Source organism: Oryx dammah, unplaced genomic scaffold (assembly GCF_014754425.2).
Source record: "Oryx dammah isolate SB20612 unplaced genomic scaffold, SCBI_Odam_1.1 HiC_scaffold_11, whole genome shotgun sequence".
In the NCBI taxonomy this organism is placed as follows: Eukaryota; Metazoa; Chordata; class Mammalia; order Artiodactyla; family Bovidae; genus Oryx; species Oryx dammah.
Genome location: NW_024070195.1, coordinates 3,410,117 through 3,426,597, shown reverse-complemented (window position 1 = coordinate 3,426,597; position 16,481 = coordinate 3,410,117). Strand labels below are relative to the sequence as shown.

General features: G+C 52.8%; 1 protein-coding gene across 1 annotated transcript in view; it reads left to right on the top strand.

Moving 5' to 3' along the window:
* Positions 1 to 13,719: 13,719 nt before the first annotated feature.
* The window catches only part of F13A1 (coagulation factor XIII A chain), a 140,713-nt gene continuing 137,951 nt past the window's right edge, over positions 13,720 to 16,481 (top strand). The window contains exons 1-2 of the mRNA XM_040249392.1: positions 13,720 to 13,805; positions 15,790 to 15,937. Of these exons, the coding sequence (XP_040105326.1) occupies positions 15,808 to 15,937 (130 nt within the window). The 5' untranslated portion in view covers positions 13,720 to 13,805; positions 15,790 to 15,807. The remainder of the gene's footprint in view (positions 13,806 to 15,789; positions 15,938 to 16,481) is intronic.

Sequence of the window (16,481 nt, the reverse complement as noted above, 5' to 3'; positions counted from 1 at the left end):
GACTGTAGCCTGCCCGGCTCCTCTGTCCTCCATTATCTCCCAGAGTTAAGCTGTTGTGTACCATCATCAAAGAGCTGGTCAAGAAACCTGAAGGAAGGGCGTCTCTGATGCAAGATACAAAGCGACAACCTAACTCTGAGGCCAAAGCACCTGCCGGCAGACGGGGGGAGCAGAGGGAACTCCCAGAAAGCCCCACTGTGGTGTCTGTGGGGCACTGCCATGGTTACCAGGAAAGTAGGTGACCTCGTTGTTGTCTGGGGCCTGCAGAACTGTAGGGTGTTGGCTTGGGCAGCAGAAGATGAGACCTGTGGGATCGCCGTTTCCTGCCATCAGCAGAGGCATGGGGCCTGTGGCCACAACCACCCTACAGGAATCCGTGGGACTCCCCTCTGTCTGGAGGCCCAGGAGCTTCTGCAGAGAGAACTTGTATGTCTTTTCCCACGAGATCAAGGAGAGAACCATGACCTTTAGTCCCTGATGCCACCCCAGCAGCCCAGTCATCTCTGCAGAGAGAGGCCACATGTGCACGTGCGCTAAGTCACTGCAGTCGTGTCCAGCTCTCTTTGCAACCCCATGGACTGTCAGCCACCAGGTTCCCTTGTCCATGGGATTTCCCAGGCAAGAATACTGGGAATTTCCTTGCCATTTCCTTCTCCAGCGGATCTTCCTGTCCCAGGGATGGAACCCGCATCTATTATGCTCCTGCATTAGCAGGCGGGTTCTTTACCACTAGCATCAGCTGGGAAGCCCATAGCTTTCACTCTATGAGCAGCAATGCAGCCCAAGAATTAGGCTTTACTTGGGGGCAATCAGCCTTGGGGATTATAGGATGAACAGAACATAGAGGGGGCTCCTCAGTACTCAGAACAAAAAGGAAAGGGGCTCCCAAAAGTCATCACCAAAGGGGATTGAAGATAGAAGCCCGTATTTATAAAATAGGAACAGGAAGAAAAAATGAAGGGGTGGGTGACATCAGGACCATCCACAAAGCCCTAGAGTCTAAAACAGAAATGAGAGACTGGATATGTGAACAGGCAATGGCCAGACCACACATAAAAATAGAGCTCCGAGCCACGACCAGCAGCAAACTGCCCAGGAAACCAACCCCTTATCTGCAGGGACCTTCCCAGGAAGGCAGTGGCTGGAAGTAGACCTGCAGGAAGTCTGATGGCCATCTTGAGGAGCAATCCAGGAAGTCAAACAAGGGCCTCTGTGACTATCAGCCCCAAGTGGTCAGGACTTAATTAGAGGCAGCTTCTCTAATTTTTAATAATGTTTCTTTGTCAAAAATACTCAAGTACTTTATTCGACTGCGTCGGGTCTTAGCGGCAGCGTGCAGGCACATGGCCTCAGTAGTTGGGCACACGGACTCTTTCGTCGTGGCCTGTGGGGTCTAGAACTCGGGCTTAGTTGCTCTGCACCATGTGGGATCTTAGTTCCCTGACCAGGGATCGAACGTGCGTCCCCTGTGTTAGAAGCAGATTCTTAACCAATGGACCACCAGGGAAGTCTTAGTGTCACTAGTTTTTGTCTCCACTTCCAGCTTAGGAGGCTTTCCTGGTGGCTCAGTGGTAAAGAATCCACCTGCCAATGCAGGAGACTTGGGTTTGATTCCTGGGTTGGGAAGATTCCTCGAGGAGGAAATGGCAACCCAGTCCAGTATAAATCCAATGGACAGAGGAGACTAACAGGCTACAGTCCATGGGGTTGTGAAGAGCCAAACATGACTGAGCACCCTCTAACACTCACCAGCTTAGGAATAAACAGAGAAAAATAGCTATGCATCCCTAGCAAGTCACCTAGGATGCCATGCTTCTAACGGGCCATCTGCAGCTCCCTCCTGCCATAGCCCCCCATCAGGGCTCACCTGAAGCCTCCACTCCGCAGCTGTCTCACTCCTCTGCCTGCCTCTGAGGCTCTGGAAAAGCCAAGTGATGGGGGCTGACTCCCTTGCCATAGCAAGCTCAGAACAAATGACCCACTTCTGCTCTCATTTGGTTGGTCTTCATTTATTTCCGCAGAAACTGTGAACCCTGCAAAACTAACCTCATCAGCTCTCTGTGCAAACTCCTCGTTAAATCATCACCTTTATTATCATTAATTATCACCTTTATCCTCCTCTTCTGGAAAGGCTTTCCCTCTCTTCTCCATCCATACATATCATGCCCTTTCTCAAAACCCTTCCACCTCTAAGACTAGAGGCCCCTTGTCTGACACCTTTGCTGCTGCTGGTGCTAAGTCACTTCAGTCGTGTCCAACTCTGTGCGACCCCATAGACGGCAGCCCCCCCAGGCTCCCCCGTCCCTGGGATTCTCCAGGCAAGAACACTGGAGTGGGTTGCCATTTCCTTCTCCAATGCAGGAAAGTGAAAAGTGAAAGTGAAGTCGCTCAGTCGTGTCCAACTCTATTCGACCCCATGGACCGCAGCCCACCAGGCTCCTCTGCCCATGGGATTTCCCAGACAAGAGCACTGGAGTGGGGTGCCATCGCCTTCTCCCTCTGACACCTTTAGGCCACAGTATTCTCTCACCTCCAGGAGGCTCTTGGCGTCCCGTCTCTAGAGTGCCTTTGGGGTCTTGGATTGTTCGAGTCTGTATAATTGATTGTTCTTGTTCTCTAATTTGAACGTGTTTGAATATCTTCCCCCAGAACCCTGCACGTTCATCAAATGGTCTCTTACAGCAGCGCCTCTCTAACAGGGTCTGCAGACCATACCGGCAGCTTGGAGAAATGCAAACCGATCGGACAGGCCCCTACCTGTCCATTCAGAGCCCCTCCGGGCCTCTCTCGGGCACACGGCAGTCTGGGAGGCGCTGCTGTCCAGCTTCTGGCGCTGCTCGCAGGTCACAGGGAGTGTTCAGTGAATACTGGCAGAACCGAATTGACCGCTTCCTTCTGAATGAACCAAAGGTTCAAATAGAAGTTCTGCCTTCCATCTTCAAGGACGGAACAAATGCAGCTGAACCACAGCTCCTTGCCCTGAGAACACACGTTTGGGGGCAGTCCCTCCGTATGCATCACACCTTCCCACACTTGAGAGTCTTCGCGCAGCAGAGACTTTCTTGATCTGTGATAAACGAGTTAAATACCAGCAAATTCGGACTTAGTGGTGCTGAGGCTGCCCACTGGATGGGAGGTGCTTGCAGACAAAGCAGGCTAATGACCATGGAGAGGACTGATCCTCACCAGAGGCTGGATCAAAAGACTCAAGGGGATGAAGTCTCGGTGCCTTTGAGCTGTCACTGCCTGAGAAGGGGAATCTCCAGACACCTAAGGTCCACTCACCTGGGGAGCAGTCAGGAAATGAGGGAGTGGTGTCAGCAAGGCAAAACTGCCCCAAATGAGGTCTTTCTCCCCACAATACCCACTTATGCCAAATCTGGAGTCTTTACATAGTTGAAACCAACTGGAGACGTCAAGGATGTGAAGTTCTCTTCCACGAGGACCTTGCCTGCAGGCTGCACAGAGTCTGCAGCTACAATCACCATCAGGAGAGAACCAGCTGCAGAGGCAGGTCCCCGTGTGCCTCGGAGCTTCACCGAAAGGAAGACAGGCCAGACGACCAGGCTTTTCCACCTTACCTTTCAGAAAGTGTATGAAGGGGGTAAGAAAAAGGACATCTGAAATTAGAGAAAGAGATGGTAGCGCTAGCCAGTGTGTAGACCCTTGGCAACCAGTGACTCTTCAAAGCCTCTCCTTTTTACATCAAGTGCGTGCATGTGAGGGATCAGTTGCCCAGTTGTGTCCGACTCTTTGCGACCCTGTGGACTGTAGCCCACCAGGCTCCTCTGTTCATGGGATTTTCCAGGCAGGATACTGGAGTGGGCTGCCATTTCCTACTCCTGGGGACCTTCCCAGCCCAGAAATCGAACCTGAGTCTCCTGCACTGGCAGGTGGATGCTTTACCACGGTGCCATCTAGGAAGCCCCTTTTTCATGATGGTGTATTCTGCATTGCCCATGGGGAGCTTTGGTCGGGGGAGAGGGGAACAGCAGACAGGATTCAGGGCCAGACTGTGAGAGCTGCTGGCTGGTTGCTTGAAAGGATCCAGAGACAATCAGAGCTGCCACTGAGGGAACCGAAGTTGTCCGTCGGGTCAAGAGACTTCAGCTCACACCCGCCCACAGAAACACGGTTCATTCCCAGGCCTCAGTTTATTTATTATTTAATTTGTTTGTTTGTTTTCGGCCACACGCCATTCAGCTTGCGGGGACCTTAGTGCCCTGGAGCAGGGATTACACCTGCCCCCTCTGCATTGGGAGCCCAGAGTGTTAACCAGGGAAGTCCCAAGCAGACTGCATTTTAAACAGGCCTGGCCTCTGTTGCACAGATTTCTGCTCATCTTAAGAACCACATTGAAATCAGAGACTAGAGTCTGAGGTCTGTTATTGGCAGCACTTTCTATGTTATGATATTGGTGTGGAAAACTGATTTTTTAAAAAAGCAAATATATTAATCGCCCAATAATTCCTTCTTCTCCCCTCCAAAGGGAAAACATTAAAATTCCGCACACAGATGTGAGGCGGCCTCCAGATGAGACGGCTAGTAAATACATCAGAACCGCCTTAAAATGTGAGTCTTATCAAGAAACCATCTCAGCAATTAGACAGGACAGTGCAGAATAAAGAACTAAAAGCCAATTACGGATCCCCTGGGCCCCAGAGAGGGTTCATAAAAATTTAATGCAGGGTAAAATAGAGAGCATCTAAACTGCAGCTGGTCAACACGTGCCGTGCACTTTGATCGCCGAGACCCGGCGGCAAAGAACATTTTCCGTTAGCATTTGTTAGGCTGGAACATTCTTCTGTCATGCTTCTTGCCTGTACTGAAAGGCATTTTTCAGTTAGAAAAGAAGAGATGGGAAGAAAGATTGGAGGCAAGATGGTAGTTGGCCCAGGGTACTCAGCATAAGAGGCTGTTCTAACCTACTCTGTGTGCCTAAGGGTCCAGAAGAGGAGCAGAAATGAGCCAGATTCCAGAGGCTGAGCCATGGGAAAGAGCTCTTAGGGGAGGGAGTATCCGGGTTGAAGGGTCCAGGACTCGGGGTAAATGCTGCTCTTTCCCTTCACTGGTGAGTCTAGGGGCTGAGTTCTCTCATAGCTCAGTTGGTAAAGACTCTGCCTGCAATGCAGGAGACCCCGGTTTGATTCCTGGGTTGGGAAGATCCACTGGAGAAGGAATTGGTTACACACTCCAGTATTCTTGGGCTTCCCTTGTGTCTCAGCTGGTAAAAAATCCGCCTGCAATGCAGGAGACTGGGGTTCATTCTCTGGGTTGGGAAGATCCCCTGGAGAAGGGAAAGGCAACCCACTCCAGTATTCTGGCCTGGAGAATTCCACGGACTGTATAGTCCACGGGGTCACAAAGCGTCAGACACGACTGAGTGACTTTCCCTTTTTCACTTCAGGAGCCCTTGAGGGAAATGGCAGTACTGCTCCGGCTCCCCTCAGAATCCCCTGTGGCATTGAGCAAACCCCTGGCCCATATGGACACCCAATAAAAACCAGTTTATCGGCTGACAAGGGTGGGTCGAGCTCCCCCACCCCAGGGACAGCCTCCCCCAGGTGCGGGCTGGCCAGCTCACCGTATGTCCCTTACTTGCTGCCCCGAAGCCTGGGCAGGCAACTGTCACTGCTCAGAGGATGTGGGCGCTGGTGGTCGTGCCTTCCAGGAGCGGGATGGGATCCATGCTCGAGCGACCTTAAAACAGGTGAGGCTGGGGCTCTGCTGCTGGCTCAGGGGTAAAGAATCCACTCGCCAATGCGGAAGACGCAGGCTTGATCCCTGGTCCAGGAAGACCCCGCATACTGCAGAGCAGCTAAGCCCGGGCCCCACAACTACTGAGCCTGAGCTCTAGAGCCTGGGAGCCACGACTCCAGGACTGTGTAATACATCACGGCTGTTAGATTCCAACGGTTAGAGGGCTTCTTTTCAGAGCGATTCTAGATTATTATGAACATTGTACACAGAGTACAGGAGGTAGGGAGGACCACTCAAGACCTCTAATGTTCTAAGTCACAATATTTGAATTTATTGCAAGTGAATCATATATAGTTGTGTGTGTGTATATATATATATAGATAAACACATACATACATATAAAGTGTTTTTATTTAGGTTAAAATGAGTTTTGGGAACTATTTCTGGCGAATCATAATATGGGTCCATATGGTACAGCTACTGTTTCAGACGCTACTTTCACAACTTCTAGTTGCCATCGTGATAGGAAAGCTACACCGAAAAGACACGCGTTCACAGGGAGGACTCTGGCTCAGTTACCTGCAAACCTCACTGCAGAAACTGCAGAGTGAGCATTGGAGAAAGGAGAATGCTTTCGGGTTTTGTCTTAGCGCCCACATGTGCGGTGATGCGCTGGCCTCTGGCCCACTTTAGAGATTCATCGAGCTGATCCAGAAACTCCGCTGCAGCGCGGACCTGCAGGACGTGACGTCCGTCTCCGCTTCTGGCCCGACCTCGTCGGAAGCTCTTCTTCCAGTCTCTACGGTTAGTTTGTCTCTTCGTTGCTCCCTTCAGAATCGCCCTCAGGCTTGGTTCTGGCGCTTCGCTTCATCCCCAGGCAGCTGTTGGCGTGTGCCCTCGTCGACATCCACATCAGGAAGCGTTGGGGCCCTTGGCCAAGTGACTGCCGTGAACCGGCTCACACGGGCTGGCATCCTCAGGCCTCATCAGAGGAGGCCAGTGAGGTGCCCAGGGAGGTGGGCCTTTGACTACCTGCTGGATGCAGGCTTCCAAGGAGAGCAGGCATCCACTGTCTATTCACTGTCTCACTTCATCGCAGACCCTTCTCTGACCCGCTCCCCAGACAGCTCCCTTGTGTCGGCAGGGTTTTCATTTGCTTCGTTTAGAAAGACATCCATATGATAGTTGGGGAGTTCGGGATGGACAGGTACACACTGCTATATTTAAAATGGATGAGCAACCTCATGCACAGCACAGGGAACTCTGCTCAGTTGCCAATGAGCCTTGATTGGGGGTGTGGGTGAAGAAAGAATACATGTATGTGTATAGCTGAGTCTCTTTGCTGTCCACCTGAAACTATCCCAACATTGTTTATCAGACATAATGATAGCTCCAATACAAAATAAAAAACAATTAAAATACCCCAATACAAAATAATTTTTTTTTTAAAAAAGAAAGACACCCATATATATATGTTCACATACACAATTCAGTTTAGTTGCTCAGTCGTGTCCAACTCTTCATGACCCTGTGGACTGCAGCATGCCAGGCCTCCCTGTCCATCACCAACTCCCGGAATTTACTCAGACTCATGTCCACTGAGTCAGTGATGCCATCCAACCATCTCATCCTCTGTCGTCCCCTTCTCCTCCCACCTTCAATCTTTCCCAGCATCAGGGCCTTTTCCAATGAGTTTGTTCTTCTCATCAGATGGCCAGAGTATTGGAGTTTCAGCTTCAACATCAGTCCTTCCAGTGAATATTCAGGACTGATATCTTAATTATTGGCAAGTTAAATATTCACTTCCCTGCTAATGTGGTAAAGATGACACCAATTTTTAGGAAAAGCTAAAATATTCATGAGTTGAGGTTCTTCAGTTCACACCTGCCATTATTGGCAATAGTTAGCATTAGCTTAAAGCCAGGGGCTACACAAAGTGTTTTGCATGTATCCTCTTCTTTGATCTTCATAACACGTGAGGTAGACACTCTGATGATCACTGCTCTACAGGTGAGGGAACTGAGGGGCAGATGCATCAAATAACTTGCCTCCCCACAGAAAGCAGGCCACACAGGAGCATATGCAGAAGCCAGGACTCTAACTTCAGCTGTCAGATTATCTCTGGGAACCTGCAGAGTTCCTATTGAACTGGAGCCCCCGACACGGGCGTGTGAGCACGTGAATGTGTACGCATGCACACACACAGGGAGCTGGCATTCTGGTAACTGTAATGAAGCAAGCCTTGTTTGCAGGGCATCCTGGTTGCGTTTTTCCATCGCTACTGTTCTTTCAGTTGAAACCTTTGTGGTACGTGTGCGGCATTACTCTTGGGTTTCACTTCTGTTGGTCATTACGCGCCTATGCATTGCTGTGTTACCATTTTATGTGCTATTTTTCCACAATGCACTGTTACCAGTGAATGCTTTTTATCCCAAGAAGCAAGCTGAGTGGGAAGGGTGGACATGAGGTCCCTTATTTTCTTCTGTGGTCACGGAATCTGGGTACCACCAGAGAAAGAGATGGTACTGAACAAACCAAGGAGGCTTTGCTGTGTGTTTGTGCTGGTAAAGCTGGTTATAGCTTTGTGTGGGCATTCCTCTCCAATCTTGATCTTTAAGTCATCAACATTTCCCAAGAAGCTCTCCCCCCTGCGAACTTGAAAGCCTTTATTTGTAAGCTATCCAGTCCTACTTGACTTTTCTTGTAAAGTCTTTCAAAGTTTTAAAAACATCTTGAAGTCTCTTTAAACAAGTCTGGTTAGAACTCTGGAGATGCTTGGAAGCCAACGCAGGGCTGAAACATCTTCTGGGTGGTCCTGCAGTCCTCCTGTTACCCCTGGACACACACATATCACACACTCACACCGACTGGCACACATTCGCAAATACCTTATACACACACATGCACATGCTCATGTGAGTTGTTCAATGAGTGGAGTTTCAACTTTGCAAGATGAAGAAATTCTGTAGATTGGTTGACAATGTGATATACTTGCCACTACTGAATTCCGCACTGAAAAATAATTCAGATGTATGTTATGAGTTCCTTGCCACAATTAAAAATACCAATAACAATCAAGACAGAGATATTTGCACCAGTGATATGACTGCAGGTGCATTGGTCCCATCTTTCATTCTTAAGGAGAAAACAGCTTTCCTGCGTTTGTCCTCCTGCCACCCGCTGCACCTCGGGAAGGTGAGCTGAGGGTGACGCAGAGCCTTGGGCAGAGAGGACCACACCCAGGAACGCAGACGCAGGAGAAATTCTGTCGTCTGGAGCTGTCACCGGCATGGACGACATCTCCCCAAGAAGAAGGAAAAGAGCTGTCAGGAAAATGCTCCTTTCTCAGAACCTGAGCTCTATCGTGGGAGCGGCTGGGATTGTGCTTTATAGATTCCTTCTCGGGGCTTCAGCTATCGTTGTCAGCATCATGAAAACTCCCCTGAGGCTCCTAGGAAGACAAGAACAGAGGCAGAGGGCCACTCCTTCGCCAGCTGCTCACGACCGTCCTGCAGCGCGATTATAAACTTTATGCCCAGGCTCATCTCACGCTGTCCCCAAACCCACCTCCTTCCAGAGTGGAAAGTTTCTCCCCCCAACACCTGAGGCTCAAGGGCACTGGACTTTGGTTTGGCCTCTTTGAAAGTTGACTGTTATTTACATCCACTCACCTCCCTCTGCCACTACATCCATAAAAGCCAAAAAAATCCAGATCCTGTTTCAGCTGGAAAAAACCAGCAGGGTCCAGACGTGACTGAGATTTTTGTTTGTTTGGGTTGTGAAGCTTTGCATGTAAATCAAATAGAGTTTGCTGGAAAAGTCACCCCCTGCGCGAACAGTCTGCTTTCTGTGTATCACCAAGGAGGAGAAGACGGCTATTTATTTGGAGAGAAGAGGGTTGGTATCACATAAATGAAAATTCCAGAATCAAAGAATCAAATGAAGGGAGCATGGAAACCCTTCACTCACGCACCTTCTGTTTACTTAAACTCCCAAAGGCTGCAGCGTATTTTCTGACAGAAGTCAGGACCCCTAGGTGATGTGTTCAGGCTTTCTTGCCCTGCCCCTTGAAGAGAGAGGTATGTCGCTTCAGTCGTGTCTGACTCTGTGACCCCATGGACTGTAGCCCGCCAGGCTCCTCTGTCCATGGGATTCTCCAGGCAAGAACACTGGAGTGGGTTGCCATGACCTCCTCCAGGGGATCTTCCCCACCCAGGAATCGAATCCGGGTCTCCTGCATGGCAGGAAGGTTCTTTACCATCTGAGCCACCAGGGAAGCGCCAACGAGGTGGAGATTGCAGCTTTCCTCAGGGTTCAGTCCACAGGACACTGGGGCCGTGGCCCCTTCAGCTACAGACAGTGAGCTGTGCCCGGGCTTCTGCCCCAGAGAGGATGTCCATCTCCCCAGAGGTCCCAGCCTGAGCCTGTGAGGCCAGGGCCCATGGAGGACCACCACTGCCCAGAGCCCTTCCTGCTGGAGCTTCCTCTGTCTCCAGGCCACCGTCATGGCCCTGCAGCAACGCTGGGAAGGGGGTGAGAGGGCCTGGCCATGCTGTGACGAAAGGACCACTGCTGGGTGTGCCAGTCCTGACTGTCTGCCCTGAGGCCACCTTGTCTCTGCTTGAAACTGCCTGGGTCCAGATGGAGGAGGCTGAGCAGAAACGGGCCAGCCCAGCAGCGCTGACCGCTCTCTTTAGGAAGACACCCCTGTGAGGCTGACCTGGCTGCATCCTGGACCTTGGATTTCAGGAGTCATCCTCTCCCCATTCCTTGACCTACAGGCATGGCTGTCGGGGCCTATAGGGGTCAGACAAGTTTATGTCCAGCCGCTATTCCTTCTGAGAACCTGGGCACTGGTCCTGCCAGGCAGAGGGGGCCGTGCGACCAGCTCCAATACCATTCCCGGGCTCTGGGTCTCTGACGACCTCTGTGGTCGCAGCATCTCACATATATGGCCACAGCCCATGGCTGGGAGTCAAGCTGGACTGTGACGCCGCCATTGTACCTTTGCACCTGGCTTCCTTCGACCTTTGCTTTTTCCCTTTGCTGATTCTGATTTGTATCTTTTCACTGCGATGAGTCATGACTATGAGGCTGGCAGTCTGGTGGGTCCACCTTGCGATTCACTGAATCTTGGGTGGCTTGGGACCCTTCCCGCAGCACTGGCATGGTGAGGCCATCTTTGCAGGCTGTGCTTCCCTGACTCCTCTGTTAACTGATTTTAGTCGACTTTAGCAAATGGCAGACAATGGAGGGAGTGAGGATGAGGAAAAAAGAGACAAGCTAGAGTGGCCCTTCCCTCCCACTGGACCTCAGTGTTTCTGGTGATGGGTGCAGCTCAGGTGGCTCCAGTTTCTGCCACGTAACCCGGCTCATGTGCTGTGAGGACCCCATCTCCCCTCTTGCTCCTGCTGTCTTACCTTGCCTTGTTCAGCAGCTTGTATCTTCCTTCATCTGTGTAAACAATCTTGTGTGTTAAATTCCCTCTTTAGAAACACCTCAAGGCATTTTTGTTTTTCTGGCTGAATCCTGCCTGCTAAGTTCCTTAAATACATACACTGTGCCACTTTCTCGCCAAGCAAGGGACATTCAGAGACAAGACGCTATAGAAGGAAGGTATGTTCAGTCGTGGCCAACTCTTTGGGACCCCGTGGACTGTAGCCCGCCAGGCTCCTCTGTCCATGGGATTTTCTAGGCAAGAAGATGGGAGTGGGGTTCCGTTTCCTTCTCCAGGCAGTCTTCCCGACCTGGGGATCGAACCCATGTCTCTTGTCTCCTGCACTGGGAGGTGGGTTCTTTACCACTAGGGCCACTGGGAAGCCCAGACACTCTAGACCTGAATCTCTGCATCCAGTTGCTCCTGCAGAAGTCCAGCAAGGGTTCGCCCTGCAGTCAGAAAACCTTGGGCTGATTTCTAAGCCACAGGACTGTGGGGAAAGGTCTATAACATGGATGGGCTTCAACCACATGCCAGGGCTTGGTGCCCTCGGACACTCTCCTATTGACACTATTTGTTGGGCACAGGGAAAGCCAACGCATGTTCAATGCTTCTGGGTTGGTGGTCTGGTAGAGTCAGGACGTTAAGCAGCACGCATGCATGTTCACACAATACTCAGTGAGTCTCGGGCCAAAAGCATCACTGGGATGGTAGTTGTGAGGGTGGTGGGCTGGTCTCAGATGCACCGCACAGCCAGGAATCCCAGGGGGCTCTGGCGACTGTGGAACCTAGTCTGGAGGGTACAAGGCTGACCGCTCTTCTGTAGACCCCACATGGGCAAGGGTATGTAGGAACCAGGACATTTCTGGTCCAGGGATTTTATCTCATCTTAGACATGAGTGTGAGCTATCACTGGGCCATGCCAAGTGAAGGCGGCTGGTGGGCGGTTAGAGAGGGCGGTCTGAAGACCATGGCTAAAGACCTGGAAGTGGGAGGAGTCAGGATGGAAACTGGAAGCACGTGGGTTGCTGAAATGATCAAAGGAGGCTGGGTAGCTCAGAGGAGAGTCCTGACAGTGCACCTCGCAGAGGCAAGGGGCAAAGGCCTCCCAGGCAGGAGCGGGTGACAGAGCTCAGTGCCTTCAAAGGTTAGATAAATGGGAACTGAATCCTGCCCTTTGGGTTTAGCACAGGCCCCCGGTGGTGGCTCAGAAGGTAAAGCGTCTGTCTATAATGCAGGAGACCTGAGTTCGATCCCTGGGTTGGGAAGATTCCCTGGAGAAGGAAATGGCAACCCACTCCAGTACTCTTGCCTGGAAAATCCCATGGACGGAGGAACTTGGTGCAGGCTACTGTCCACGGGGCCGCAAAGAGTCGGGCACAACTGAGCAACTTCACTTTCTTTCTTTCACTTTCCTGGTGACCTTGAACTACAGTTTCAGTGGAATGAGGCGAACAGAAGCTTGCAGTGAAGAAGGGAAGAGAAAGGGCAATAGCAGGGGGGTATGGGTTGAGGAAAGGATTTTAAAAACCCTGGAGAGAAGTGACGTTGAGGACAATGCCCATGGGAAGCAGATGTTCGAGGCATGGAGCACAAGGTCCAGGAGAAAGAGTGGAGAAGCCCTACAGGGGCCTGAAGACGGTGACGGGAACCCAGGGCGGGCGTGGCAGGACACAGCGCAGTTGGCCACGGGCAAGGGGTGGGCGGGGCAGTGACAGGGAGAGGCAGAAAGGAGGGGAGTCTGCAGGCGAGCTCACGGACTCGAAACTTGAAGCGTTCTCACGACGGCACCTTTGCGGTTTTCTATTAAATCAGATCGAGCAGCAGGGTCAGAAACTGGAAGACAGTAAGGGCGGTCAGAAAGAGCCATGGCTGAAAGAAAGCCTGGCTCAAGACATGAAGACTCGGGAGGGGAGAATACATGGACACTTTTAGAGGGAAATGTTTCTTTTCTTTTTTCTCCCATCATTTCAAAAGAAACCAAAATAGTTTTCAGGGGGAAAAAAAGAAAAAAACAAACCAACAAGTATTATTTTCTCATCTTTGTGGTAGTCTTCAGGGTATCCTCATCCATCATCTTGCCACACAGCAAAGCTTGTGGTGGGTGGTGGGTGGTGGATGCTGGGTGGTGGGTGCTGGGTGCTGGGTGGCGGGTGGTGGGCCAGGGGCGCCAAAGTTTGTCCCTTCAGTTTTACACATACTGCGTGCTCACTGCTGTCTGTGACCGGACCCTTCCTCCTGGCCAGCCAAGCTTGGAACTCTCGAGGGCAAAACTGTCCCCTTGAGTGCGAGACCCTTCCCCCCAAGCCTCTGACCTAAGGGCCGGGTGCGGTCTGCCCAGCCCCAAGGGCCCTCCGCTCCCAGTGGCCGGGGAGGGGGCGGCAGATTGGAGGTGGGGGAGGTGAGAAGCAGGACCGGCGAGAAGGGGCGCAGGGAGGCAATGCCGGAGAGAGCCGGCAGGACGGCGGGGTGAAGAGAAAGTCTCAGAGAGCGCCGCTGGCTCCAGCTGCCAGGCAGTGGGAGGAGAAATCGCTGTGGGACGGGAGGGGGGGCGTTCTTAGGAAGTTATTTAAGAACCAACTTTCTGGTCGGTCCTGTGTCCTTTTGAGGAAGTACCCCAGAGACGCCCAGAGCCGGCCCGCGCTGGGGCACCTCGGAGGGAGCGCAGGTAGGCCGCCCGCCGCCCCTCCTGCCCGCATCCCGCAGCCCTGCACGCGGGGGTCCCGGGCCGCCGCCTCCTCGGTCCGCCCCCGCCCCTGGGTCTCCGGGCCAATGCTCGGGTGGTGCTCGGAGAGCAGGGGGCCGGGACGGAGGCAGCCCGGCTACTCCACTTGGTTCTTCACCCCTAACTCTGCATCCACTCAGCCCCACCGGCTTCTGAGCTGGGGCTTCCCTCAGGTACCCTTCCTGGGACGCTTTCCTAAAGGCGCTGCTGGCTGACCCCTAAGCGGCCCCTAAACGGCAGTTGGGGTCTCCCCCTCAACAGACAGGGGAGCAGACTAAGGAAAGAGGATGCAAAGGGCGGGGAGGCGGAGGGGGCGGGGAGGGTGGAGGAGGCCCAGGTAAGAACAGCTTCCTGCTGCAACTGGGGTCCACGGCTTAGCTCTCCGTCTCCGGAAGCCCCTCCCGGGCGGCAGGCAAAGCCGAACTTGAGCACCTCCCCGGCCCTCCGGCCCTGGCAAGGAGGCGGGGCCTGTGCCCACCTGCACCCACCCAGCCCGGCCTGCACTGGCCTCTCTCTCTCACCTGGCAGGCGCTTGGGGGTCTCCAGCCTCCAGTCCTCTCTCCCAAGAAGCTACTGCTCAGCACCCTTCTCCTGGAGCCCCCACCCAACCCCCGCCCACACCGGCCCACAGCCACCTTGCAGCCCCCTCGACTGCGCCCCACCAGAGGACGCCTCTGTCCTGCCTGGTCTGTTAATTCTTCTCTCCCCCACCGCATAACCCGCAAGACACTGTAAATAGGACTGCAGGTATTTACGGCCCCTCCGCTCAGACTTGGCACTTCTAAACACTGCTGTCTCCTTCCAAACCCCAGCGCCCGGGGAAGGGGCTCGGGGCCTCCAGCGCCGCAGTCTTTGCTCAGCTAGCCCCTGGGCAGCTTACTCCCGACCCCGGTCCTCCCCTCCCCTCCCACCTTCTCACACCCTTCCCTGGAGCCTCCATAAGGCTGTGCTTCATCTTCAGAGGGTGTGCCTGGCTTTTGGAAACAGCCAGAGAACCCGGAGTCCTGACTGGGTAACCCAAAAGCTGGAGACAAAGGCTCCCTTCATTTGGCCCCTCGGTCAACAAGTGCCGACTGGACCCCGACGGAGAGGTGTGGCGTTTAAACTGGTCGTTTGTCCGCCCAGACTCGGAAGGAAGGGGAAGCAGGCTTGGGGCAAGGGCAGCGTAGCCCCATGCAGGGAGTCCTTTTAGCGAACGGGCTATTTATAGCGCTCTCTAATATCGCAGGCGCCTCTGGGTTACCTGCCAAACTCTCCTCTCCCTCGTCCTGCCCTCTGGGGTCCCGGCTCCAAAGCAGTGACCACCACGTTCGCACACCCTCCAGGCTTCACTGCTGCGCCATGTCGGGCTCGGGTGTAACCATCCCTAGACTGGAAGCTTTGAGCGCAAGCATCCTTCTCTATGATTCTCTGCGCATCCCAACTGGCCAAACCGCAGCCTGGCACAGAGGGGACTCTCGATAAATACTGGCTGCATTAACTTGCAGGCATGAATGCTTGAAAGAATGCCACTTATTTGGCATGAGTGTATGAGTTTATTCTTCCAGTGAGGACACCTCACCAGTCTATAGAAAATGGGCAGAGGTATCTGCATAAACATTTCTTCCAAGAGATACCCTTTGGGTGAATGAGAAAAAGACCCTGCTCTCCAAAATCTTTTACAGCTTTCATTGCTCCAAATAAGCCCTCTTTCTTCTGCTTTCCATGTTTTCACAAACACAAAATCCCCCCGAGATCCCTGGGGAGCTGTTCTCTGTCATTAGACTGATCCTTCCTGCCACATCTCAGGGTTTATTTATGCGAAACTCAAAATGAGTTGCTCAAGAGCCGTCACGGACAGATACATCTGTTTCTCCTCTTTTGAATCCTTGTCGCAAAAGTAACTGGCTTCACGTTCCTGTCTGTGTCTCCTTTTCTCCCCCACAAGGAACCTGTGAGGCTGAGGATGTCGGAGTCCTCCGAGACCACTTTCGGAGGCAGGAGAGCCGTCCCCCGCAACACTTCCAATGCAGCAGAGAACGACCCCCCCACTGTGGAGCTGCAGGGCCTGGTGCCCCGGGGCTTCAACCCGCAAGGTACGGGCCCCTCCCTTGGCCCCCAGAGTGCTGGGTCAGCTGCCTCCGTCTCCACCGAGCTCCCACCAAAGCTGGCCCCTGGCCAGTCTCTTGTTTAAAGAAGGGCCTCCAAAACCCTCTCTTGAGTGGTCAAAGCACCAAAGATCAGGATTTGTATCCCAGTTCTGCTGCTTCTTCGCTTTGTAATGTCAAGAGCTTCCCTGGTGGCTCAGTGGTAATGAATCCACCTGCCAATGCAAAGGAGGAGGGTTCGATCCCTGGTCGGGAAGATCCCCTGGGGAAGGAAATGGCAACCCACTCCAGTATTCTTGCCTGGAGAATCCCATGGACAGAGGAGCCTGGCAGGCTACTGTCCACGGGATCGCGAAAGAGTCAGTCATGACGAAGTGACTAAACCACCAGAACAGCAATGCCAAGAAGGTCACCTCTTCGAAGCAAGGCCATTAGCGGAGGCCTCTTGCTGCCCTACTGGTCTGTTTCTAAGAATGTTCTCTCGCTGGAAGTTTCCACTTCAGAAACCCCGTGGCCGTTTCGATCGTTTGGC